The sequence below is a fragment of the Labrus bergylta genome, chromosome 6 (assembly GCF_963930695.1).
Source record: "Labrus bergylta chromosome 6, fLabBer1.1, whole genome shotgun sequence".
NCBI classification, from domain to species: Eukaryota; Metazoa; Chordata; class Actinopteri; order Labriformes; family Labridae; genus Labrus; species Labrus bergylta.
Window position 1 is genome coordinate 16,096,737 of NC_089200.1, and position 20,447 is coordinate 16,117,183.

Consider the following 20,447-nt stretch of genomic DNA (forward strand, 5'->3'; position numbering starts at 1 on the left):
GCGCTTTCACTCGGAAGAATGCCAAATGGAGTAACAAGAAATTCAGCCAGTCTCACAGACGACTGGAGTAGATCCTGAAGTATGAACTAATTCATAAATAGACCTTGAATCATGAATCCAGAATTGTTTTGTATCGAAAAGAGATTCTGAATCGAATCGCGAATCGAAATCGAATCGAAAGACACCCAAAGATTCCAAGCCCTACTAGCTAGAAGGAGAGCAAACTCCACAAATCGAAACAGATGGTACTTTGCATGTCATAGACTTTGCTTCATGCAGTGGAAATCATCATGCATGAAGACAGTTTAAACCTTTTTTCTCTCTTAGAAACCCCCCAAAACAGACTGCGTCTTACATACCGGTGCAACTTACATTGCAGGTTTTATGGTAACATCCTTCCAAATTATTTCACTCTGTTTTGGCCCCTAAATCTCAATAGTATGACAACCATGCCCATTTTAAATTGGACAGATACAACAGAAATAGAGCACATACCTCATCCAGCACAGCCTCAGCCTCTTCCTCTGTTTTGCCCGGGAACCTGATTCTCATGGCAGTGAGCGCTGCCAGAGACTGATGCACCAGTTCGGCCTCCTGCTCTTTACTTCTCAGGTTTATCAGCGGATCACCCTACGCGCACACACACACACACACACACACACACAAAGTTAAGTAGAAAGAAACAAATTGACTAAATAGAAAAGTTTCATAAACATGGAGCAAACGTGTAGTATCATATCACATCTATATCCATACCAAACAAAGTACTATTCAACACATACAGTATGGAAGAAAACATTTTTGAACATCTTGTATCAAGATTTGGTCCATTTGAGGACCTAAACCATATGCTACTGATAATAATAACATCCTAAAAGTGTCCTTTCCATTCAGTTCTTAACCCTGTGTGTATATATATCACAGGTATCAAAGTGTATAAAAAGGTGAAAAAAAAGAAGGAAAAGACAATTCGCCTGTCATTTCCTATTCATGTGTGTCATGACACAAGCATACAACCAGTGCACTTAGTGGCCTTTTCATAACATTTAGAGCGATTTAAAGGTTAAAAGTATTCTTCTATTTGTCCTTTAGTAACACGGTATGTCAAAAGGGTTACCTGAACAGAAGGAAGGGGAATGGAGGAGGCAGGCAGAAAGCAACAGATGGCAACATAATAGAAGATTGTTGTGGTTGGTTACAGTAGGCCTATACAGTATAGAAGTAGCTGCTTAAGAGATTCTTCATGGGCTTAATAAAATATATGAAACAGGTGGAGAAACGCAAAAGGGACTGTAATGAAGAACTCTTCATTTGTGAATCAGCCTTTGATTAAATAGAAGAGAAGAGGATGCCCACATTGAGCAGTGAAATTGAATCAAGTAAACTTTTCTCTGACTGACAACTGATGTGACACATTTCTGAATTGCAACAAGGTAAACCCTTTGTGCGTGTGAGAAGAGCATCTTACTATGTTGGAGTGGATTGTCCCCAAGCTGTTGCTGTGAGGTACGCGGTGGGCGGAGCCACTACGACTCAGCGAGTGAGAGCGCAGCGTGGCGGAGCTCGGCCTGATGAGAGGAGTGGCCATGGGGACTGTAGGAGAAGGTCTTGAGGACAAAGCCCGCAGCTCACTGGGCGACGATAGGGAGGCTATGGAGCGAGGGCAGGAGATGGAGCGCCTGATTGGACCAGACAGTGTAGGGGAAGCTGAGGGGGCAGGGTTGTTTTTGAGAGACTTGATTGGAGGTTTCCAGTGCATGCGGCCTGTAGAGAAACAGAAGAGAGGGAGATGGGGGTTGGGTTGGGGGGGGAAGAGATAATTTACTGTCACACTTCAAAATCTTTTCTTCCCTGATCCTGTCTCAGGGCTCAAGTCACTGTTAAGCTCTCGTCTCTGCTTTCTATCTGTTGCCGGGTGGCTTTGGAGATGAAGTGTGGCATAAAAACTCCCACTGCTGCATTCCGGCACACTGGCCCAGCTGCCCAGTGTGCATGTTGTTGGGGACTGCAGCATGTGTCATAGAAACCAGAAACTAAACAGTAGTCCTGTCTGGTATTGGGATGGATTAACGAGAAGTGTTCTCTCTCTTAGACACACACACTCACACACACTCATATACACACGAGGACACAAAAAAATCAAGCAGAAAAACCACACTGACACTCCTCATCACCCTTCTCCAACTCCACCAGCTTGTCTGCCAGCCAGCCAGTGTATTAGTGTGTTTTTTTCTATTTGTGCAGTGTATGTAAGTCTGACATCAAGTGTGCATGCAAGTGATTATTTGGTCTACTGTGTGTGTGTGTGTGTGTGTGTGTATGTGTGTTCGTGTGGCTTTCTGAGGTTTGGCCAGTGCCAAATGAAAGCATTATGGGGCCTAGTTGTAGCCGTTCCTTGGTGGTTGTGTTATGGAGTGATGCTTGGCAGTGTTGCCGTCTCTCTTTGCACACACACACACACACACACACACACACACACACACACACACACACACACACACACACTCACAGACACACAGACACACAGACACACACACACACACACACACACACACACACACACACACACACACACACACACTCACAAACACAAACACACACACACACACACACACACACACACACACTGACACACACACACACACACACACACACACACACACCCTGTTAAAAATTGGGCTTTTTAGTCCCTCGCTTTGTGACAAACAGAATGAGCTCATACAACTGTCATCTCTCTATTGAGCAGTAAAATCGCAGCCCACAATGTAAGAACCTTTTTTCTTTTCAAGGACGGCACATATACGGCTGTGAAAGGTGCCCTCTTACTCACTTCAGAGAGCTGAAAGTGAGTTGATGTATGTGACTTATGAAATATTGTGTCAATGTTTGAGACTTATCACTCTCTCTATAAAACAGGGAATATTTCCACATTAAATTCAAGGTGTTTTCAAGGTAAACAACAAAAGGAGTCTTTTTTTCTCTCACTTTCTCTTTCAATCACATTCCGTCTTCTCGTCCTCCACCTTTAATTCACTGGAACTGCACTCTTCAGGACACTTATCTTTCCTAAAGTGCTTTTCAGATGTTCAACATTATTCAGTGTGCAGGTACAGTATGTGTGTATGTGTGAAGCTAAGACACTTCTTTACTGAGGCACCAAGCAAGGTGTCACGGACTATGGTCAGCCATTACACTTTAAATAAAATCCAAGTATCTACTACAATTTTATCAGATCAATTAGACACACAAAAATTCACAGGTTGATGAACGTTTGTGATGAACCCCTACTGACTCACACCGTCACAGCCTACCCCGTGCTGCTGGAGGGTGTGTATGTGCGTGCACTGCAGGTACCGATCAAAGCAAATCTCTCCATATTTGAATTTTAACAAAATGCATGTACATATTTGTCCTATAACTATAAATATTTCAAACTGTTAGGAATTTATTTAGAAAGTGTACCTGGTTGGAGAGTTCATCATGTGCTTGTAGCTTCACAGATCTAATTTCAATTCCAAATAGCCTATTGTATCATTTATTCCTCCTTGCTTTCTTTTCTGTCTGCACTTTGTTACTGTGTTTTTAATGTGTTTTTGCAGGTTTCTGACTGTGATTTAATACATCTGAAAAACATGTAAAAAAATCACACTAACTGCTGTAATCAGGAAAAAAGCGACCTACAAACATGACAGAAAGAGAAGAAGCAAAATGAGAAAGTAAGAAGGCAAAAAAGCAAAAGAAATAAATCAAATCTCCAAAGCTTGCAGGAAAACAAGGTCTCTAATAACCGGAGTCCCCCCCAAGCTTTTGCATCCTAATAAACAGATTCTCAGACATCCTGCCTCTTTACCTGAGCGCTCAGCCAAGTTCTTCTCCTTGTTGTCCCCAAGGTCATAGGAAACTTTCTTCTCCCTCTTCTCTCCACCTCTTCCTCCTCCTGCTTTCCTCCCCTCTTCCTCTTCTTCGTCTGAGGAGGAGCAGGAGTTATCAGCGCTGCTGCCACTTGTGAAGTCAGCCAGGTAGTCTGGTCTTTGACGCCTGGGTGTCTGACTGCATTCTGGCATGGCGGTCAAGGGCTGCCGAGGAAACAGGCGGGTAGGACAAACACACAAGCACATATTGTAATTATGAGAATGTACATAGATCTATAGAACACACACACACACACACACACATATGCTTCCTAACCATACACCTGTAGAAATAACCTAATTTCCTAGAAAGATAACTTCTCTCCAAAGGTTTGAAACTCAAACAGTCTCTCACAAGGACACGAACACAACACTAAACACACACGAACACTTGTATATAAAGATGTTGAGATGTTGTCACCCTCCCTCAGCCTCTCCTTATCCGCAGTCTATTACAGTACCATCTGTCACTGGGAGACCTGGAGGTGACACAGCCAGCCCACCCGCCCAGGTGTGTGTATGTTTACCTTCAGGCTTATTATTCTACCTACATGTGTGTTGTTGTGTTGACATTCTTTTTTTTTATGTGCTTTATTTACATTTCTAAGCCTTGTCTAAGGACATTTTTGGTTACCTTGTGATAGACAGTAAAGTCATCTTATGTTATACACAATTTCACGTTTGTGTCTTTATATAAGCAAGCCTGTAATTATGGACCTATCTCATTTCAGCCCTAAGTTCTACCACTTTGCCCGTCCCCTTTTTGTGTGCTTCCTCTATGATCAGTCTCCTTGTCTTTTAAGAGTAAGTGAAGAGAACGTGAAGAGCCAGCCCTGCTAATTGAGTTCAAGAAAAATGTCCCTGAATGCAAAAACAGCATTTTAATCTAGTACATGGCTACAAATAATCACTCATTCATTTCAAAGCCTGTTGCTATTCGTAATATCATTAAAACACCTTACGATACACCATCTACATGTTTGACAGTGAAGAAGAGTAAATTATGACTTTACTGGTAGTGTCCCTTTTGCTCGGTAATGTGTGAACATAAATCTTCCCCATAGCTTTATTGGGATAGAATACTCAGAGGGGGCAATGTGATTGGATGAATGAAGAGGAAAACTGAATATCTTCATACATTCAACAAATATGGATGGTTCAATTTCAAAATGAAGTGTGTTCAGAAATAAATGTTTTACCCATCTGAGCATCTGTATTAATACTTCAAGAACACTGATGTTGTATTCCTTCTAAAATGAATGAAGTTAAAAGCTTTGTATGCTCTAACAAATATAATTTTTTCATAAAAAAGATTGTAGGATGGTAATCAAAACTTTTAAACTCTGCTTTCTTAGAACAGGTGGCTGACTTCCTTACTCATGAAATCATGATCTGCTTCCGCCGTAAAACCAAAAAGCTTTTTTTATATCTAAGGGTTCATTAAATTGAATGTCAACTTCTTCTTCAGGACGGGAACACACTGATCGCATCAATAAAGTATTTATTCATCTGTTATTCAACTGTTAGCTCAGGGCAGTGCTGTCAGGATGCCTGAATTAATGGACAGGAAGTGATCACAGGGCTTACACAGTCACTGCTGGGTAGCTGTGCGGGTGAGTAATAGAGGAGGATCAAGACAGAGAGAGAGATTAAACGCGAGAGGAAAATTAAAGGGAAGATGGAAGCAGTAGACTGATGAGGAGAGAAATAAAGAGTAGGACAAGGTGAATATTACTATGGTTGCAGAGAGAAACTTAAAAAAAGGCTTTGAATAGAGGGGAGAAGGGAAATGAACAGAAAGGGAGAAAAGGACTCCAAACATACAAGTGTAGAGGAAACAGGAGACAGGAAGAGAGCGGATAAAGAGTGAAGAGAAAAGACAAATAGAAGAACAGGGAAAAAAGGACAAAGGACAAACACTAAATTCCCCTTTCACACATACACTGGCTTCTGACAATTTCCTGGCTTTATCATGTTTACCCCAGCTGTATGCAGATTTTTTCTACCATGCTCTTAGTAAAAAGTCTACATGAAGTTGGTGTGAGCTGTTGTGCGAATGAAAAAGGTGATAGTGTGGAAGTGCGTGCTCTCATTGACATTGTTAACACTGAGCGTAGTTTCTCTGCTCTAAATTCCTTACTGCTCCCCTCAGTTGCCTGCATATAGTTTTCTATTGTTGCATTTGGTTAGCTTAAACATTCTTAAACCACTCCTCCTCAATTCTTTCAATGTCTTGAAAGTCACAAAATCGGCTTGTGGTGTGTTCCCTGCTTAAACCAAACAGAGCATTTCAAGTTGTGAGAGTGTGAGCCCAACTCGCGAGCTATGGCTGTGTTGGAAACATTTGACGGGCAAATCTAGAAATTGTCGGGCCCTGAAGTCTTGAATTTTTCTGGAAACTAAGTAATGTGTGAAAGGGGCTTACAGTAAGAGGATCAAATGTGATTAAGTTAAAAAAAAAAACATATTTAGTAAGGTATGAGCAAAAGATGGAGGTAACCATAACAAATTATAGGAAAGAAGAAAGAAAAACTATTGCTATCATTTCCATATTTCAACATTTCACTTTGTGCTCTCCATGCTCCATCTTAACAATTCCTTAGCAGTGACATACATCATTGGCCCTTCCTTCCCTCGAAACCCCATCTCTAATCCCCTCACTCCTTTCCTAGCCTTCCTGTTTTCTTGGTTCCCTTTCACCAGATGGCTTGTGAGCGCTGCACCCGGAGGAGTGAATATATCCGTCACAGCTCTTTCTTTCCCCCCTCGCTCTCCTCAATGTCTCTCTCTGCACAGCCAGCAACATCGAAACTGACAGGGTCCAAATTAATTTGGACAACAGTGATTGTGTCTGAACAAGTCCTCATTCCGGTTAAGGCCTCTCTAATGCAGCGCTGAACTGCCCTGTCGAGTCCCTAACATACTCTTTGAGTGTTCCAGCCAATTTAGCCCCCAAGTGAGTGAGTGAGTGAGGGAGGGAGGGAGGGATGTAGATGTTCAGGCGGAGGAAAGGGATGGAGAGGTGAAGGGAGGGGAGCGAAGCTAGGTGATGGAGGGAGTAATGTGCTGTCGTGGGAAATGGAGGGGGCGTATAGGTGTATGTGACAGAGGAACAGAGAGAAAAGGGGGAGATAGACAGAACGAGAGATGGCAAGAAGAGAGCAGGAGAGACAGCCTGACAGCTGTCCCCTAGGGGAGTTGGATCTTCGCTTTTGGCCTCTTTTTGATTCTTTTCTTTCTCGCCTTATCCACTACCCCCCTCTTTATTTTTCTGAATCACATCCTATATGCTTTCTGTGGGCATTAGCTCCAGGCATCTTACTCCCTGCCTCCCCCCCTCACTCCCTCTTTCTTTCCCTATCTGACACTCTTCTTTGCACTTTTTCTTTGGTCCCTTGAGGCACATGGCCCTCATTCTTTCTCCTCTCTCTGGGTTTCAGTGTCTTGCTCCCTCGCTCTCACCCACCTTAGGGCCTCGTTGCCTTGAGGACTTTCCCATCAGCTTCTCGTCGTCTAGTTCACATTGCTCCAGCAGATCCAAGATGTCCTCCTCCTACACAAATGGAAATCAGAATATAATTAAAAGACAGATAGAAGATGAGAAAATGGCAAAGAGGATTATTTTTGTACACAAGGAGTATACAGTAAAACGGATCAACAAAGACAAACAGGGTAGTTTGATGATACACTGATAAGGAATGACTAAAACTCTGATGTTTTATGGCTCCAATGAGGTTGAAGTCAAACTGAAGTGTGAGAAAATGAGAAAAAGTTGGACCTCACAGGAATATGTGCCTTATCTGGGGCTTGGAAAAGGCCCTGGCTGAACGGGCATTGCTATTTGGCAGCTATTACAGAGGCTGGATTTGGGAAAGGCAGCTTCATGGCCTTTGCCAATATGCTGGAGCCTTAGCCATTTGGCCATAGCTAAAATGCAGGCAGAGCTGATTAATGTTTCTTCTTCCTGGGACTTAAAAAGCTTCAATTTCTTACAAAAAAAAAAAAAAGATGAAAAGTGATTGTTTTTCACTTAAATTAGTTATCAAACTGCCTTCTGGGTTCCTTTAAATGGGCAATGTATCCCCTGGCTCTGTGTTGGTGCGTGTGTGCGTGTGTGCGTGCATGCATGCGTGCGTGTGTGTGTAAACAGCGGCTTACAACCATTGAGCGCGTGCACTAGCCACTGCCCCACCAGGGCCCCTATTTTAGTATAAATTTATGACAATGTGTTGAAATGTATTTGCAACCTGTCTGTCCTAGTATTCTTGAAATCACAGCTCCTACTTTGTCTCAATAGATCTTTAGTGGGTTTATGAAAAATAAAAGCACCAACAGCAACAAAATAGATATAGTCTCCAGCCATTACGTGTGGGATAGGAAGCTGGAGCATATTATGCACTACACTGACTGATCCGTGTTCCTGAGGTGTGAACAATTAAAAAGAATCAATCAAATAATTTATTTGGGCATTTTAGCTTCACTGTATGTCTGTGAACTAAATATTCTTTAACAAGGTGAAAGTTTCCCACCCACCCCACAGTGGGTTTTAAAACCACTGGAGGCCTACTACCACCCCAAAGCAGACTACATGGATATTTTGACATGTTTCACAGCATGGAAGAATACAGAGCTTGACACATGACACAACTTAAAGCTATTCATCTGCTTAAGAGCAAAAGTGTTTATGACACTGCTCGTGCACTTCAAATGATGGAAGCCCTTACTTAGTCTTTACTGGCTGTACTGTCAATAAAATCAATTCAATATTTAATAAACCTCAATAATCACTGTCAATCACGTTTCTTTGATCATGGGAAGGCCAAAAATTGTGAAAATTCAATAATTAGGCTTATACTTTATTCCAGTATGTTGTGGATTTTTAAAACAAAAAATAGCAGTTTTGAGTAAATGTAATTCTGATTCAATCAGTGGTTAGTGGTGCGTTTTTTTTCATCCAGCCACAAATATCATTGTTACAATAGTGGCCTATAAACGGTGCTCAGCTTCTATTTGCTCTACTTATCTGCTGCTGAATATATTTTTTTGTGCCTGCGGATGAGAATGGTTAAACTAAGACTGCAGGTTTGAACGTATCACAGGAAGTGGTGCAACAGATCACTGATATTACAGTTCGGATCAGATCATGGATATTTATCACCGATCGATCAACAAGACACAATCAAAAGATATTTATAACTTTTCCACTCTTCAGCTAGACATGACTGAAACTGTGCATTTTAACATCATCTCTATGTATCAAAATACTTCTCCATGAATCTTAATAATGTATCATGCTCTATTTTTTTCAATATAGACTATATACATTGCTACAATTCCAATAATAATATGTAGAAGCAGTTAAATGAACCTGAAAACTGTAGTATTTTTATCAGGGACATCCACCTTACAAACACTAAATAGAAATCTATGCAGATATCTGTGTGAGTCATACAAAAAACAAATGGTGCACGTGTGTTTAGGAGGTATACCTTCTGTTTTTGGACGGAGTAAGAGAGATTGGGTAAGTTTAAGTTTACTGGGTAAGCTACTGATTGTTGTCGCACAAAGCCACCAGATGATACCTACATGGCAAGTGCAGACGGGTTGAGAGTGAAGAAAAGACGAAGCGTTTTGAAACAAATTAACCTTTCACAAGGAAACATCAACGCTTTTTGACCAGTTTCTTTGCTAAAGTCCACGAAAAATCTATAAAAATATAATTTAAAAGACTGTATCGCTTCCTTGTTCAGCTGGTCTCCATGGCACCACTTAAATGCTGCTGTCTTTTCACGGAGACTGCACAGGGATTTAGTGGTAGTATTTATTATAGGCTACATCATGTTTATAAGTTTTCATCCGAACTGTGAGGGTTGATCCGAAATGGTAACGGATCAAGCTTGATGCGTTTAACCACTATTCACATGTTTAAGCTCTGAAGTGGATAATACTGGCTGATCCTGGTCTTGTAATCTATAATGCTTTGTTAATTCTGTTTAACTTTGTATGAACAACATACATTTTCATATTTCCCTTTTTTTAATGCCTATTGCTGTAAGTGTATTAAGATTTGTCAGCACACAGTATAACGCACTACTTGATAAATTACCTGATACACGACTACTTGTGCTATTTCATTATATTGACAGAGATCTTCAGAAAGCTGAACATGTACCTGCTCAGCAACACTTTTTGTCTGGTATCTTAAAGATTTGATGTAAGAAAAATGACAAAACAAGAGGACATGAGCTGAGCGAGCAGGATCGAGAGCTAACAATTGAACAAACAATTTGATGGACACCTTTCAAACTAACAGTAATAGAAATGGAAAGAAGGGTGATGCAAACCACTGAGAAACCAGTGTAACCCTCCACTTGTCTGCTGCACAGCAGTGAGGCTGGAGAAATGACTGCAGTGCATTAGCACTATGATTATGATAGTGTGACAATTCATGACACTTTTTAAATTCAAGATGTCCCTGAGAAGCTAAAAGGGAAACATGTAATCTTGTGGAAGCAGTGTCCGACAATGAGAGATATGTTTGTGGTACGCTGACAAACAATCTCTGCAATTTAGCACCTGGAAATACATTCCAAAAAGAAAGTTGGACTAGTTGAGGTGATGAATTAAGGATCCCACCAGGGTTATGATGGATTAACGTTGGGTCTTTGTTATATAACAATGAGTAAGGTCTTCTACCTGCTTTTTGTTAAGCATCTTGAGATAACATTTGTTATGACTTGGCGCTAAACAAATAAAGATTGATTGATAGATAGGATAAAGCACCTCGACTATAAGTTAATTGCTTAAATGTTTAACTGTTTAGCTAAAGCTCAGATATGTCTAAGTAAAATGAAATGTGCTGTTGAAACCAAAAATAACACATGATTATTTTTTGTAAAACAAATCCACTAAGTTTTAAAAATTTGTTCACATAATGAGTTCATGACAGCCAAGCCTGAGATGCACTATTTAAAGCCCTTAAATTTGGAGTCTTTTTTGGCATTATGAACTTCTTGCTTATCCCCGTAGTCGCCAAAAAGAACGAAACTGAGATCTTTGAAATTCCTACATTGAGTTTTTAAGAGAAACTCTGTTAGATTTCCATCTCTGCCAATAGGTACACTGAAATCCACTGGACTCCTAATAGCCTTTATTTAGATAGAAGCTACTTGTGCAGTTTAATCTTTCACTTAGGAAAAACATTACCATGCCAAAGTCCACTGCTAGAGAATTACCTCTGACATTATTTCAGTCTGAATGAAGCTGTGCTTTATGAGCAGAATCTATGCAAAACAATAACGGCTAAATAGCTACTGTGACTGATACTGGTAACTTAAAGTCTGCATGAAAAAAAAAAAAAGTTTTTCCCAGTTTAAATCAAGCGTTCCTGTGTTAACTGTTCATTCATCTGCCATTATCTGCCAAAATGTTTCCAATAAAGCATTATCTGAGTAATTTACGTCAAAATTACTGTAGTTTTTCATCCTGTAAAATGTTTCAAATGTCTAATGACACATCCTGCACATCCTCACTAATTTTCCAACTAATTACAATCTTTGTCCAAGGTAAGGATCCAATCAAATTCATCCCAATGTTATGTCCCGCCCTTCTATCTTGAGATTAGTTCTTTGCGGTTTCAGTTAGTTGGAAGTAGATCACAACACGGTAGTTTGATTCTCTTAAAGTTTGGATCTGGACTTAAAACCATTTAAAAGGCAACAACAGCTATAGTACCATCAAGTCAAACTTTTTAAAAGTGTATCTTGGAGCCTATCAATGAGCTTAACTATGAATCCATCATCAGTGTGTGTAGACAGAAGAAGAGCTGAGGAACGCAACAAAGCCAGACAGTCTGTCAAGAAATGTAAATCAAGTCACTTTTGATTCTTTTGACAGGAAATCGGCTTCTGAATACACGTAATGTGAAAAAGGTATACTTTACTGGAAGTCTGCTGTGTAACCTTCAATTCAAAAAAGTTATTTTTTCCATAAATTGACAAGATTTGTATCTTGCACTCAGTCCTTAAATAATGCCAGTGAGGTTGTCACTCATGATCATGTTATAAGAGAGCAAAGTCTGCATCGTCCTTTTGTCCTATTATCCCTCTTTTCTTCTATAAATGAGTCACTCTGGGTAAATTAAACTTACCTCAGCCTGCTGCTTCCAATGCCTGAACTTTGATTGACATTTCTATAAAAACTCTCGCAAGACACTCGCTTTAAAGGACGCACAATAACTGCCTTGAAAAACAACCGGTGAAGGACAAGAGGCTGTCGGGGTTGGTTTGTTTCTACAAAAGCAGCAAAAGTTTCTCATGAAATCTCCTCCCTGTGCTTTGATATGAATTTAAAACGTCAATACTTCTGTCGGAGATATCCATACTCAGTATTCACCATTACTATTCAATTGCCAAAAGCAGTTACATTTTATTATTCAATCTGCATATTTCCTTCTCAGCTATGCCAGATCTCTTCATGTTTTTGTTTTTTTTATTTCCCACAATGCCTTTTTCTTTCTGTATCATTGATTTGTTCTTTCTGAATACATAACCAAACTTGAAAACTGAAAATTGCATTTATCTTTTGCTTATTTTTGTGTACTCCACTCAAGGCATTCCGATTCATACAGCGCCTTCATTATAGTTGTTTGTCACAATACTTCAAGAAGTATTTTAAAACGAAAGTGACAGAACAACTGTCTCAATCAGCAACCTTCCATCTCCACACTTTATTTAGGACTATTTTTCTCGTCTTTCTCTTGTCACCATTTAAACACTCCACATTCTTCCCTATTCCAGTTCTCTTTTTCTTTTTCATACAAAGTGGTTTGGTATGAAAATCAGCTTCTCTCCTTTGTGAGGCGTCCCCATACTATTATCTTTCAAGTTTTGATGAAGCCACATTCTACCTGGTACCAGAGAAGTTACAGTAGTTATGTGAATACAACGACTTCTACTCAAGTGAAAAACTACACCAGTCTGTTTTTGAATGTGTTCTTGCATTCACAATCAGTATATGAAACATGTACCTCGAAGTTCTTGCGATATATCAAAGAATAATTAAATGTAAAATTTGCACAGAGCAACTACATATAATCAACTTTGGAGCCTCTTCAGAACTTGACTGTCGGAATAAAGAAATAAGACAGAAAGCAGACGAGGGAAACAGAAGAGTTTCTAACCGTTAAGAAACAAAAATAACAATGCTGTGTGGGATTTGATTTGCTTTTAAAAGCTTATGTACACGGCACAATAAATATTTGTGGAGAGACAAAGTGAATGACAGTGGGAAAGCTAGGCAAAGCCAAGAGAAGAAGGACATTCTGTCAGACGTTCTGACAAAAATGAAGGACTGCGGCACACTTTCTGCATTATTTGGGCATCCTTTTTTTGTCTCTGTGGGCAGAATTGTAATAGAAATGCGAGTTTCTTTTCTTCAGCATGTGTTTGTCCACAAGTGTCTGAATATTGTGTGCATGTGTTTATGTGTTGGTCTCTGCAGGTTTTCTATGATGTGTGTGTGTGTGTGTGTGTGTGCGCGTGCGTGACAGTCTGCCACTGATGTACGTGCCTTCATTCGTTTCAGAGGATTATTCATTTCCTTTTGAAGTGAGGCAGCTCGCCCGGCGAGGAAGGTCTGAAAGGCGGCCGAGAGCAGGCTTTCATACTTCTCCAACAGCAGCTTGTCGTCTGGGGGGTAAATACGTCTGTACGCAGCAGAGACACAGAGAGAAAGGCGAGGAGAGTGAGGGAGGAGAGGAGGGAGAGGGAGAATGGAAAGGCAAAGGAGGTGGGTCATCGATGCAGGGTGAAAGGGGGTGAGAAGGGAAAGAGAAGATATCATGGAGTAGAAAGAATGGAAAACAGAAAGAAAGAAAGAAGGGGATGGGGTAATTAAGAAAAAGAATGAAGAGGGGAATATGAGGTGAGTGAAGGATCGACCACAGTATTTGGATGGCGGGAACAGTGATGGATAAAACAGAATAGGAAAGGATAAGGAAAGAGTGCATAAGAGTTGGAAATATGAAGAGAGTTAACAAGAAAGAAATGGAAAAGTTGTACAACAATGGAGATGAAAAGAAAAGGGAGGAGTTGATGAAATGAGCCACAGAGAGGTCGATGCACAGCAGGTGAGAGCGGTGATGGACAGAAGAGAGAGTGGGAAGGACAGGAAACACAAAAATGGAGAGAATTTATAAGTATTTCAGTTAGAGGTGTGAGAGCGGAGAGACAAAAGAAAAGGTGAGTGGCAGGATGAAGGGGGAATAATGAAGAAGGAGAGAACCGAGAGAAAAGACAGTAAGAAAGAAGTATTAATAGAGACCTTGAAGTAACAAGCGGTTGAGACTTCAGTCAACTTTTCATATGGCATAATGCATCAAAACTTCCCACACGTACATTTGGTTAAGATGTGCACTTAAGCATTTGTTGCAGTCTTGGTTTATGTGCCTATTCACACATCCTGCATACGTCTGCTTAGTTTTAACAGTGCTAAGTGTTTATCTTGGACCTGAGGGGATTAGGAAAATGTATAAACCTCTGCCAGGTTATCCTTAAAATACATCTCCAGACTCCCTTCAATTCATCACACTCGCCATCAAATCAAAACAATGGCAGTGTTGTAAACCAAATAAGCACTGGCCAGTCTAAAGAGGAAAAGCAGGGAAGTAGTTTGGCATCTGCACAGAAACATTTAGAATCAGACATTTCCCAAGTTCAGTTCAGTTTAAGGCAGTCAAAATATAGACTTTTTCTTTTTTAAATACGCAAAGTTGGTTGCAATGTTTATGCAGCAGTTGGAAATGTTCTGCAGTTTATAAATGACTAAGATATTCACTCATATCTGCATCTGAATCACAGATTTCATAGCCAATACAGTGTCAAGCAAAGTTTAACATTGCACAGTTCCACAATTGAAATTTGTAGTGCAGCCCATCTTAACAATTTCATACAGAGATGTTGTGCTATTCCCCTGATCTAGATTGTTAACAAGTTGACCCAATTCTATATCCATACACTTCTTTTTCTGTTGCTGCAGTTCAAATCAAGCAACTACTGAAAGAGAGACCTGACATGGACAAATTGCTTTATTTCCCTCCCTTTGAATCATCCTGTGCTAGATTTTCACACTTTTCAACTTCTAAGTACATATTGGGGTGCAAGGTGGCCTGGCGGTTATGTCACCGCACCCCATGTATGAAGGCTGCAGTCCTCATCGCAGTGGCCGTGGGTTTGGATCTGACCTCGGCCCTTTGCTGCATGTCATCCCCCTACTCTCTCCTCCCAACATTTCCTGTCTCTCTTCAGCTGTCCTGTCTAATGAAGGCAAAATGGCCCAACTTAAAGGTACGTTGAGCAGATTTAGCTTGGGAGACATTTAGGAGAAACATGGGAGTAGATTCTTCATAAGAATAGAAATGAACTGAAATGATAATATATGACAAGAGCCAGAACATGTCAGTCCTCAAAGAGCAAAATCAATCCCCCTGACTGTTAAGAGTAAGGTCAACACTTTAATAGTGTGGGTGTTAACTGCTCCCTCTTTTTGGGATACTCCATCTGTGAAAATATGGAGGGTTCTATTTGACGATCATCTTCAATATTTTTCAAATAGAATCTCCCCCAGTTTCCCAATTAGGCACAAGAAAACTATAATTCATATTCCATTCACATGTTTTCAGAACTATCCTTGTTATGGTCATCAGTGTCTCTCAAGCCCCCTGATTTCCAGCTGCTTACAAGATTTTAAATGAGCATCAACAATGGCATGAACTAGCGTCGTTTCCCTCTGATGCCACAGGGTCTCTGCTTTCTTTATCTGATTCAAGTTTGGTCTAATAGCTGAATGTAAGTAAGTTCATTACCCAAACTCATCTAATGAGAAGCGTTGTGTTAATCAGACTCCAGTGCTGCGCCGGGACACCATCTGAATGCTAAGAGGTCTTTATTAGGGGTGCTCCAGACAGACCTCAGCCTGACTGATTGACTGTCTGGCTGCATGTCGAGAAAAAAAAAGAAGGAGGAGGAGGTGACAGCACTTCATGTGAACCAGGATCAGCATTCTGACTAGCCATTCAGTTGAGTGATGAGTCAAGAAGTCGCTTATACTCAGAGAGAGACGGCAAGAAGGGAGGGCCAATTGTGGAGGTGTGTGAGTCTGTCTGTGGGTGCGTGAAAGTGAGCGATGGCAAGAAAATCTAAAACTGGAAATGTGTGTATGTGTGTACATTCTGGGAAAAGAGACAGGGGTAGAGAAAGAAAGAAGAGAAGGTGAATCTGAAAGTGTACCTGCTAATTCGAATTTCTGAAATTCTGAACAGGTATCATTGAGCATAGAGAAGAGTTCAATGATTCGAACGTTGACATGACATACCACCTCCAATTCCCTTTCTTGCTTTCTATGTTGCATATCCTATCAGTCTTTATCCCTCAGTCTTACACTCACAAAAACATTCGGTGTTCTGTTTTTGCAGCATTATAAATTCCCCTGAATGGGGACGTTAAGCTGATGATGACCCTGTACATGTAAGAGTGTAAGACCCTTGTGCCTCTTTCTTACCTGTAGTTCCCCAAATGTTGCTTTTCATGCTCCTCCCTGGTGATCTGCTTGCGGACCTGTGCCAGTCGCTCTTTCTAGAAATAGAAGAAAAAGGAATATATCTCTCAGGTGAAAAGCACTGTCATCCCCACAGTATCTTCTATATAATACAGAAAGAATAAAGTCTGAAAAATGAATGGGCAAGAGGGGGAAAAGCAGTCACAACCAACAATGACTGTAATTTAGAGGCCTTCCATCTTCTCTTATTAATATGTTAGGAGGTTATAATTGTGGAGCTCAGTTGGACGATTTGGCATAAAGCAGAGAGGAGGGGTTAGCTCCGCTACTTGTACCGCGGTATTATTGAGCACTAAGTGATACGTGCCTTCAATAGGTCTGAACCTGGTCTCGCACTTCAACCATAACAGCACTTAAAGATGAGATAGTGCCCTTTTGAAAATGGTGCCTCTGCGCAATCTTTCCTTATTCCCACTGATTACTGCCGTGGCTGATCAAAGGGCTAATCAAAGAGGGTGGAAGGGTGTTAAAGTACCAGTAGCAGCCACTTTTCCTCATATAGATAAGGAACAACTCCCTCGACTCCTTCATATCAAAGAGAAAATGATTTAATGGCATACATGTCTCAGAAGACTTTTTGGATGTGGAGTAAGAAGTAAGGAAAGCTGAATGTAACACAAACATGCTGGGGTTCCATGTTTTATCTTTTTTTTTAATTTGGCCAAAAGGTTCATGTGTTTAGTTAATGTCCCAGACGATATCTCCAAAACATCTCGAATGAGCACCTATCCCAGAATAACTGATACCAAGCCTCTTTTTGAGCTCATTTTGTTGTAGCATAAAAGGCTCAAAAGGTATCGCATGGCTTATTGTTGTAGCTTATGACATGACAGCCATTGTTTCACGAATGAGGTTCTCTATTAACTCCCTTGACCATAGGTGAGGTGCACCACCCTTTACAGCTGCTCAGCAGATGCTTCAACAGATGCTTCAAAGCTGTTCACTTACCAACAGAGAGAATAGTGGTTTTACTGGGTATATCCCAGGTGGGGATATAAGAAACTCTATGAAGTTTAGACACTACATTGTACAGAAATGTAGTCATTGGGAATCTTGAAAAAATGTGTTTATCATTACCAGCTCTTCTCTCCTTCGTTCTAGTGTGTGACGCTGTTTCTCCCAGTCCGAGGAGGCAGCCGAGAGTTTCTTCATGGAGCCGTGTCCGTAGAGACGCCTTTGAGCCTCTGCCTTTTGCTGCGCCAGGTTACGTTTCTTATCACTGGCTCTTCATCAACACAAAACAAGAGCACAGTTAAAAGAACGGACATTTAAACATAAGGAAAGAGTGCCTATTCAGTATTTTCCAATCAAGCTCTAACCTTTTTTTTTTTTACCTGTTTTTGAATAGCTATCGTAGCGCCCGTTCAGGATGTGGATGTTTCAAAACATGCAACTATGCCTAACAGGCAGCTTGTGATTGCTTTGCAGCTGGAAGCCCTGTTTGCAAGAACAGCTCTACTGATCAACTTCTTACCCACGGCTGCACACTCTTTAATACTCTGTGATGCTTTAAGTCAACAGTTCTGAAGTACTTACAAACAGGCAGACCCGAATGTTTTGTTTTAGTTTTGGTATATTCAATCAGAGTAAGCTGATTTAAAGTATACAAAAATATTATTTTCATTTCATATGTATTTCATTACTACATATTTCTCCATTTGAAAACCATACAGAGAAAGGTTTCCATGAATGCCTATCACTAATTGAATAAATGTTGTGGTTGTAGAAACAAAGAGATTGAACACTGCAGAGACATAACAAACCAACAACCCTAGGATGAACAGGACCAGACAGCTAATTCTGAACAAGTGGGCCATTGCAGTCCAGAGAAAGGGCAATTCATTTTAGTCAATCGGTGGCCCTTTAAATTGGATATTGAGTGCGGTTGGGGGGCTGAGGTTTATCAATGTCCATGCCCGGCCGGGTCTGAATTGATCCCACGTTGATACAGTTGGTGTTGTGAGCAGAGTTGAGAGCCGACCCTACCTCTACACACCACTGACCCCTCCCTTTAGGGAAGCAAAGGCAAAAAAAAAGACTATATAAGGCAAAAAGTGAGCGGGGTAGAACAAAGCCCTCATTCACTCCAGCGTGAACATAAGCAGTTTGTCCAGTGGAAAGAGCTCCCCGCCGCCTTTCAAGGCCTCCTACAATTTATTTGTCGTGAAATAATCAAATCTCCCCTTTTAATCTGTGGGAATGCAGCAAACATCAGCCATGAAACAAATCATTTTGATAAGAGATTTGTTTGTGCTGTCTGAAGCTGGGGGATGGGGAGAGGGAGTGAGTTTTTATGTAGGATGGCTGCACCTTGCTCCACACTTGACCAAACTAGATATATGGCGCTGCATGTAATTGATCCATTGCGTGTGTGTGTGTGTGTGTGTGTGTGTGTGTGTGTGTGTGTGTGTGTGTGTGTGAGACTAGTGGGGACTATATTTAGAGCCTTAAGAGGAAGACGAGCACAGAGAGAGAAAGAGAAAAAAAAGAGAGCAGAGATCCAGAGGTCTGGTGTAAGATGATCAATCAGTGGACAGACTCATTGTAGCCAGGGGACAGAAAAGCATGCCAGCAAACAGGCACACAAAAACACACACACACAATCCTTTCACATAAAAAAAAATACATTACACAACAAGAATGTTTGCGTGCGTAATGTAAAACAGGCAAACAAATACACCCACAAAGCGTGTAAAAAAAAAAAAGGCAACACAGTAAGCTTATGTAAATGTACAGAGTAAACAATGAAGACTCTGGAAATCAGACAGTCCAGTTATTTTTTTTCTATCCTGTTTCTATAACACACACTCACACACAGACCCAGCATTGAAGGGTTCACAAAGCACACAATAGAGGCATAGCTTTGCACCTCGGCCATTATCTGTCTTTTATCCACCCAGGCAGCAACAACATCACAAATTTGCCATATTATTTTTCATGTCAACAGCCCAAACTTCCGGTAAGTTTTAACTGTGTTGTTGTTACTGTGTCATCAGTTTGAAACCATAACCACATGAAAGTTGAATTGTGTGGTGAATCCAAGTGATTCCAAAGTTTCCAGGATTGCCAAATAAAGACAACTGAAAGAATCAATGGAAAGGCTTGAACATTCAGAGCCCTGTAAGATAAAGCTTGATGTTGGTGTTGCATGCCCTCTGCACACAAAACTTAATGGGCCCCAAGATGGAATTCATGTGTGTCTGTCTATCTGCACGCATATGTGAGTGTGGTGTTGGTGTGAGTGTTTGTGTGTGTGTGTGTGTATGACCGTGGTGTAAAACAGTACCGAATGTTGAGGAGTTTGAGGGCATTGAGAAGCACCCCTTTCTTCACGTCGTAATCAATCTTCTGATCGGTCCCAAAGCTCGGAGCTCGATTGATCTGCAAGAGAGGAGACGGGAGGAACATTCAAAGAATATTCTGGTGGGTTTTTTTTTTTTCATTTCATCTATTTATTTCTCTTTCTTCTCAATTCAGCAGACAGAAATGCTATGCAATTACAGGAGTGTATTTAGGGCATCTATAGAAGAAAAAAAAAAAAGATCAGTTCCCACAAGGAGAGAAGAGTGGAGGAAAGATGGAAAGGGATTTTTTTTCTGCTCTCTCAAGGACACTTGGGAACTTTTAGCCTTTGCCTGAACATACACCCTTTCTGACACTGATGTGTGTATGCCTCGGCATGTAGACGAGGCTATGTCTGTATTATCAGATTATGTTGGTTAAACTGACATTTTAGTCGTGACCCTGCCCTTTTCAGCCGACCACAACAAGCAGTTCAGGAGTCTATATAACCTAAGTATGACAGACACTGCCACACCTATCTGTAGCACTGCAACAAACAATCTCTTTGTGAGCATCAGCGAATTACAAGCGCTCAGCTCAATACCCCTGCATACAATCAGGAGCGCTAAGAGAGAGTCG

The 20,447-nt window shown here is 40.8% G+C and overlaps 1 protein-coding gene across 3 annotated transcripts in view; it reads right to left on the minus strand.

Annotated features, from left to right (window-relative positions):
* The window catches only part of ttll7 (tubulin tyrosine ligase-like family, member 7), a 72,532-nt gene that overhangs the window by 17,177 nt on the left and 34,908 nt on the right, over positions 1-20,447 (minus strand). For all 3 annotated transcript variants that reach the window (XM_020648648.3, XM_020648650.3, XM_065955845.1), the window contains exons 10-17: positions 19,813-19,907; positions 17,604-17,751; positions 16,470-16,543; positions 13,482-13,617; positions 7,378-7,464; positions 3,851-4,076; positions 1,469-1,764; positions 496-630 (exon numbers count right to left, since the gene is read on the minus strand). In XM_020648648.3, the coding sequence (XP_020504304.1) occupies positions 496-630; positions 1,469-1,764; positions 3,851-4,076; positions 7,378-7,464; positions 13,482-13,617; positions 16,470-16,543; positions 17,604-17,751; positions 19,813-19,907 (1,197 nt within the window). The remainder of the gene's footprint in view (positions 1-495; positions 631-1,468; positions 1,765-3,850; positions 4,077-7,377; positions 7,465-13,481; positions 13,618-16,469; positions 16,544-17,603; positions 17,752-19,812; positions 19,908-20,447) is intronic.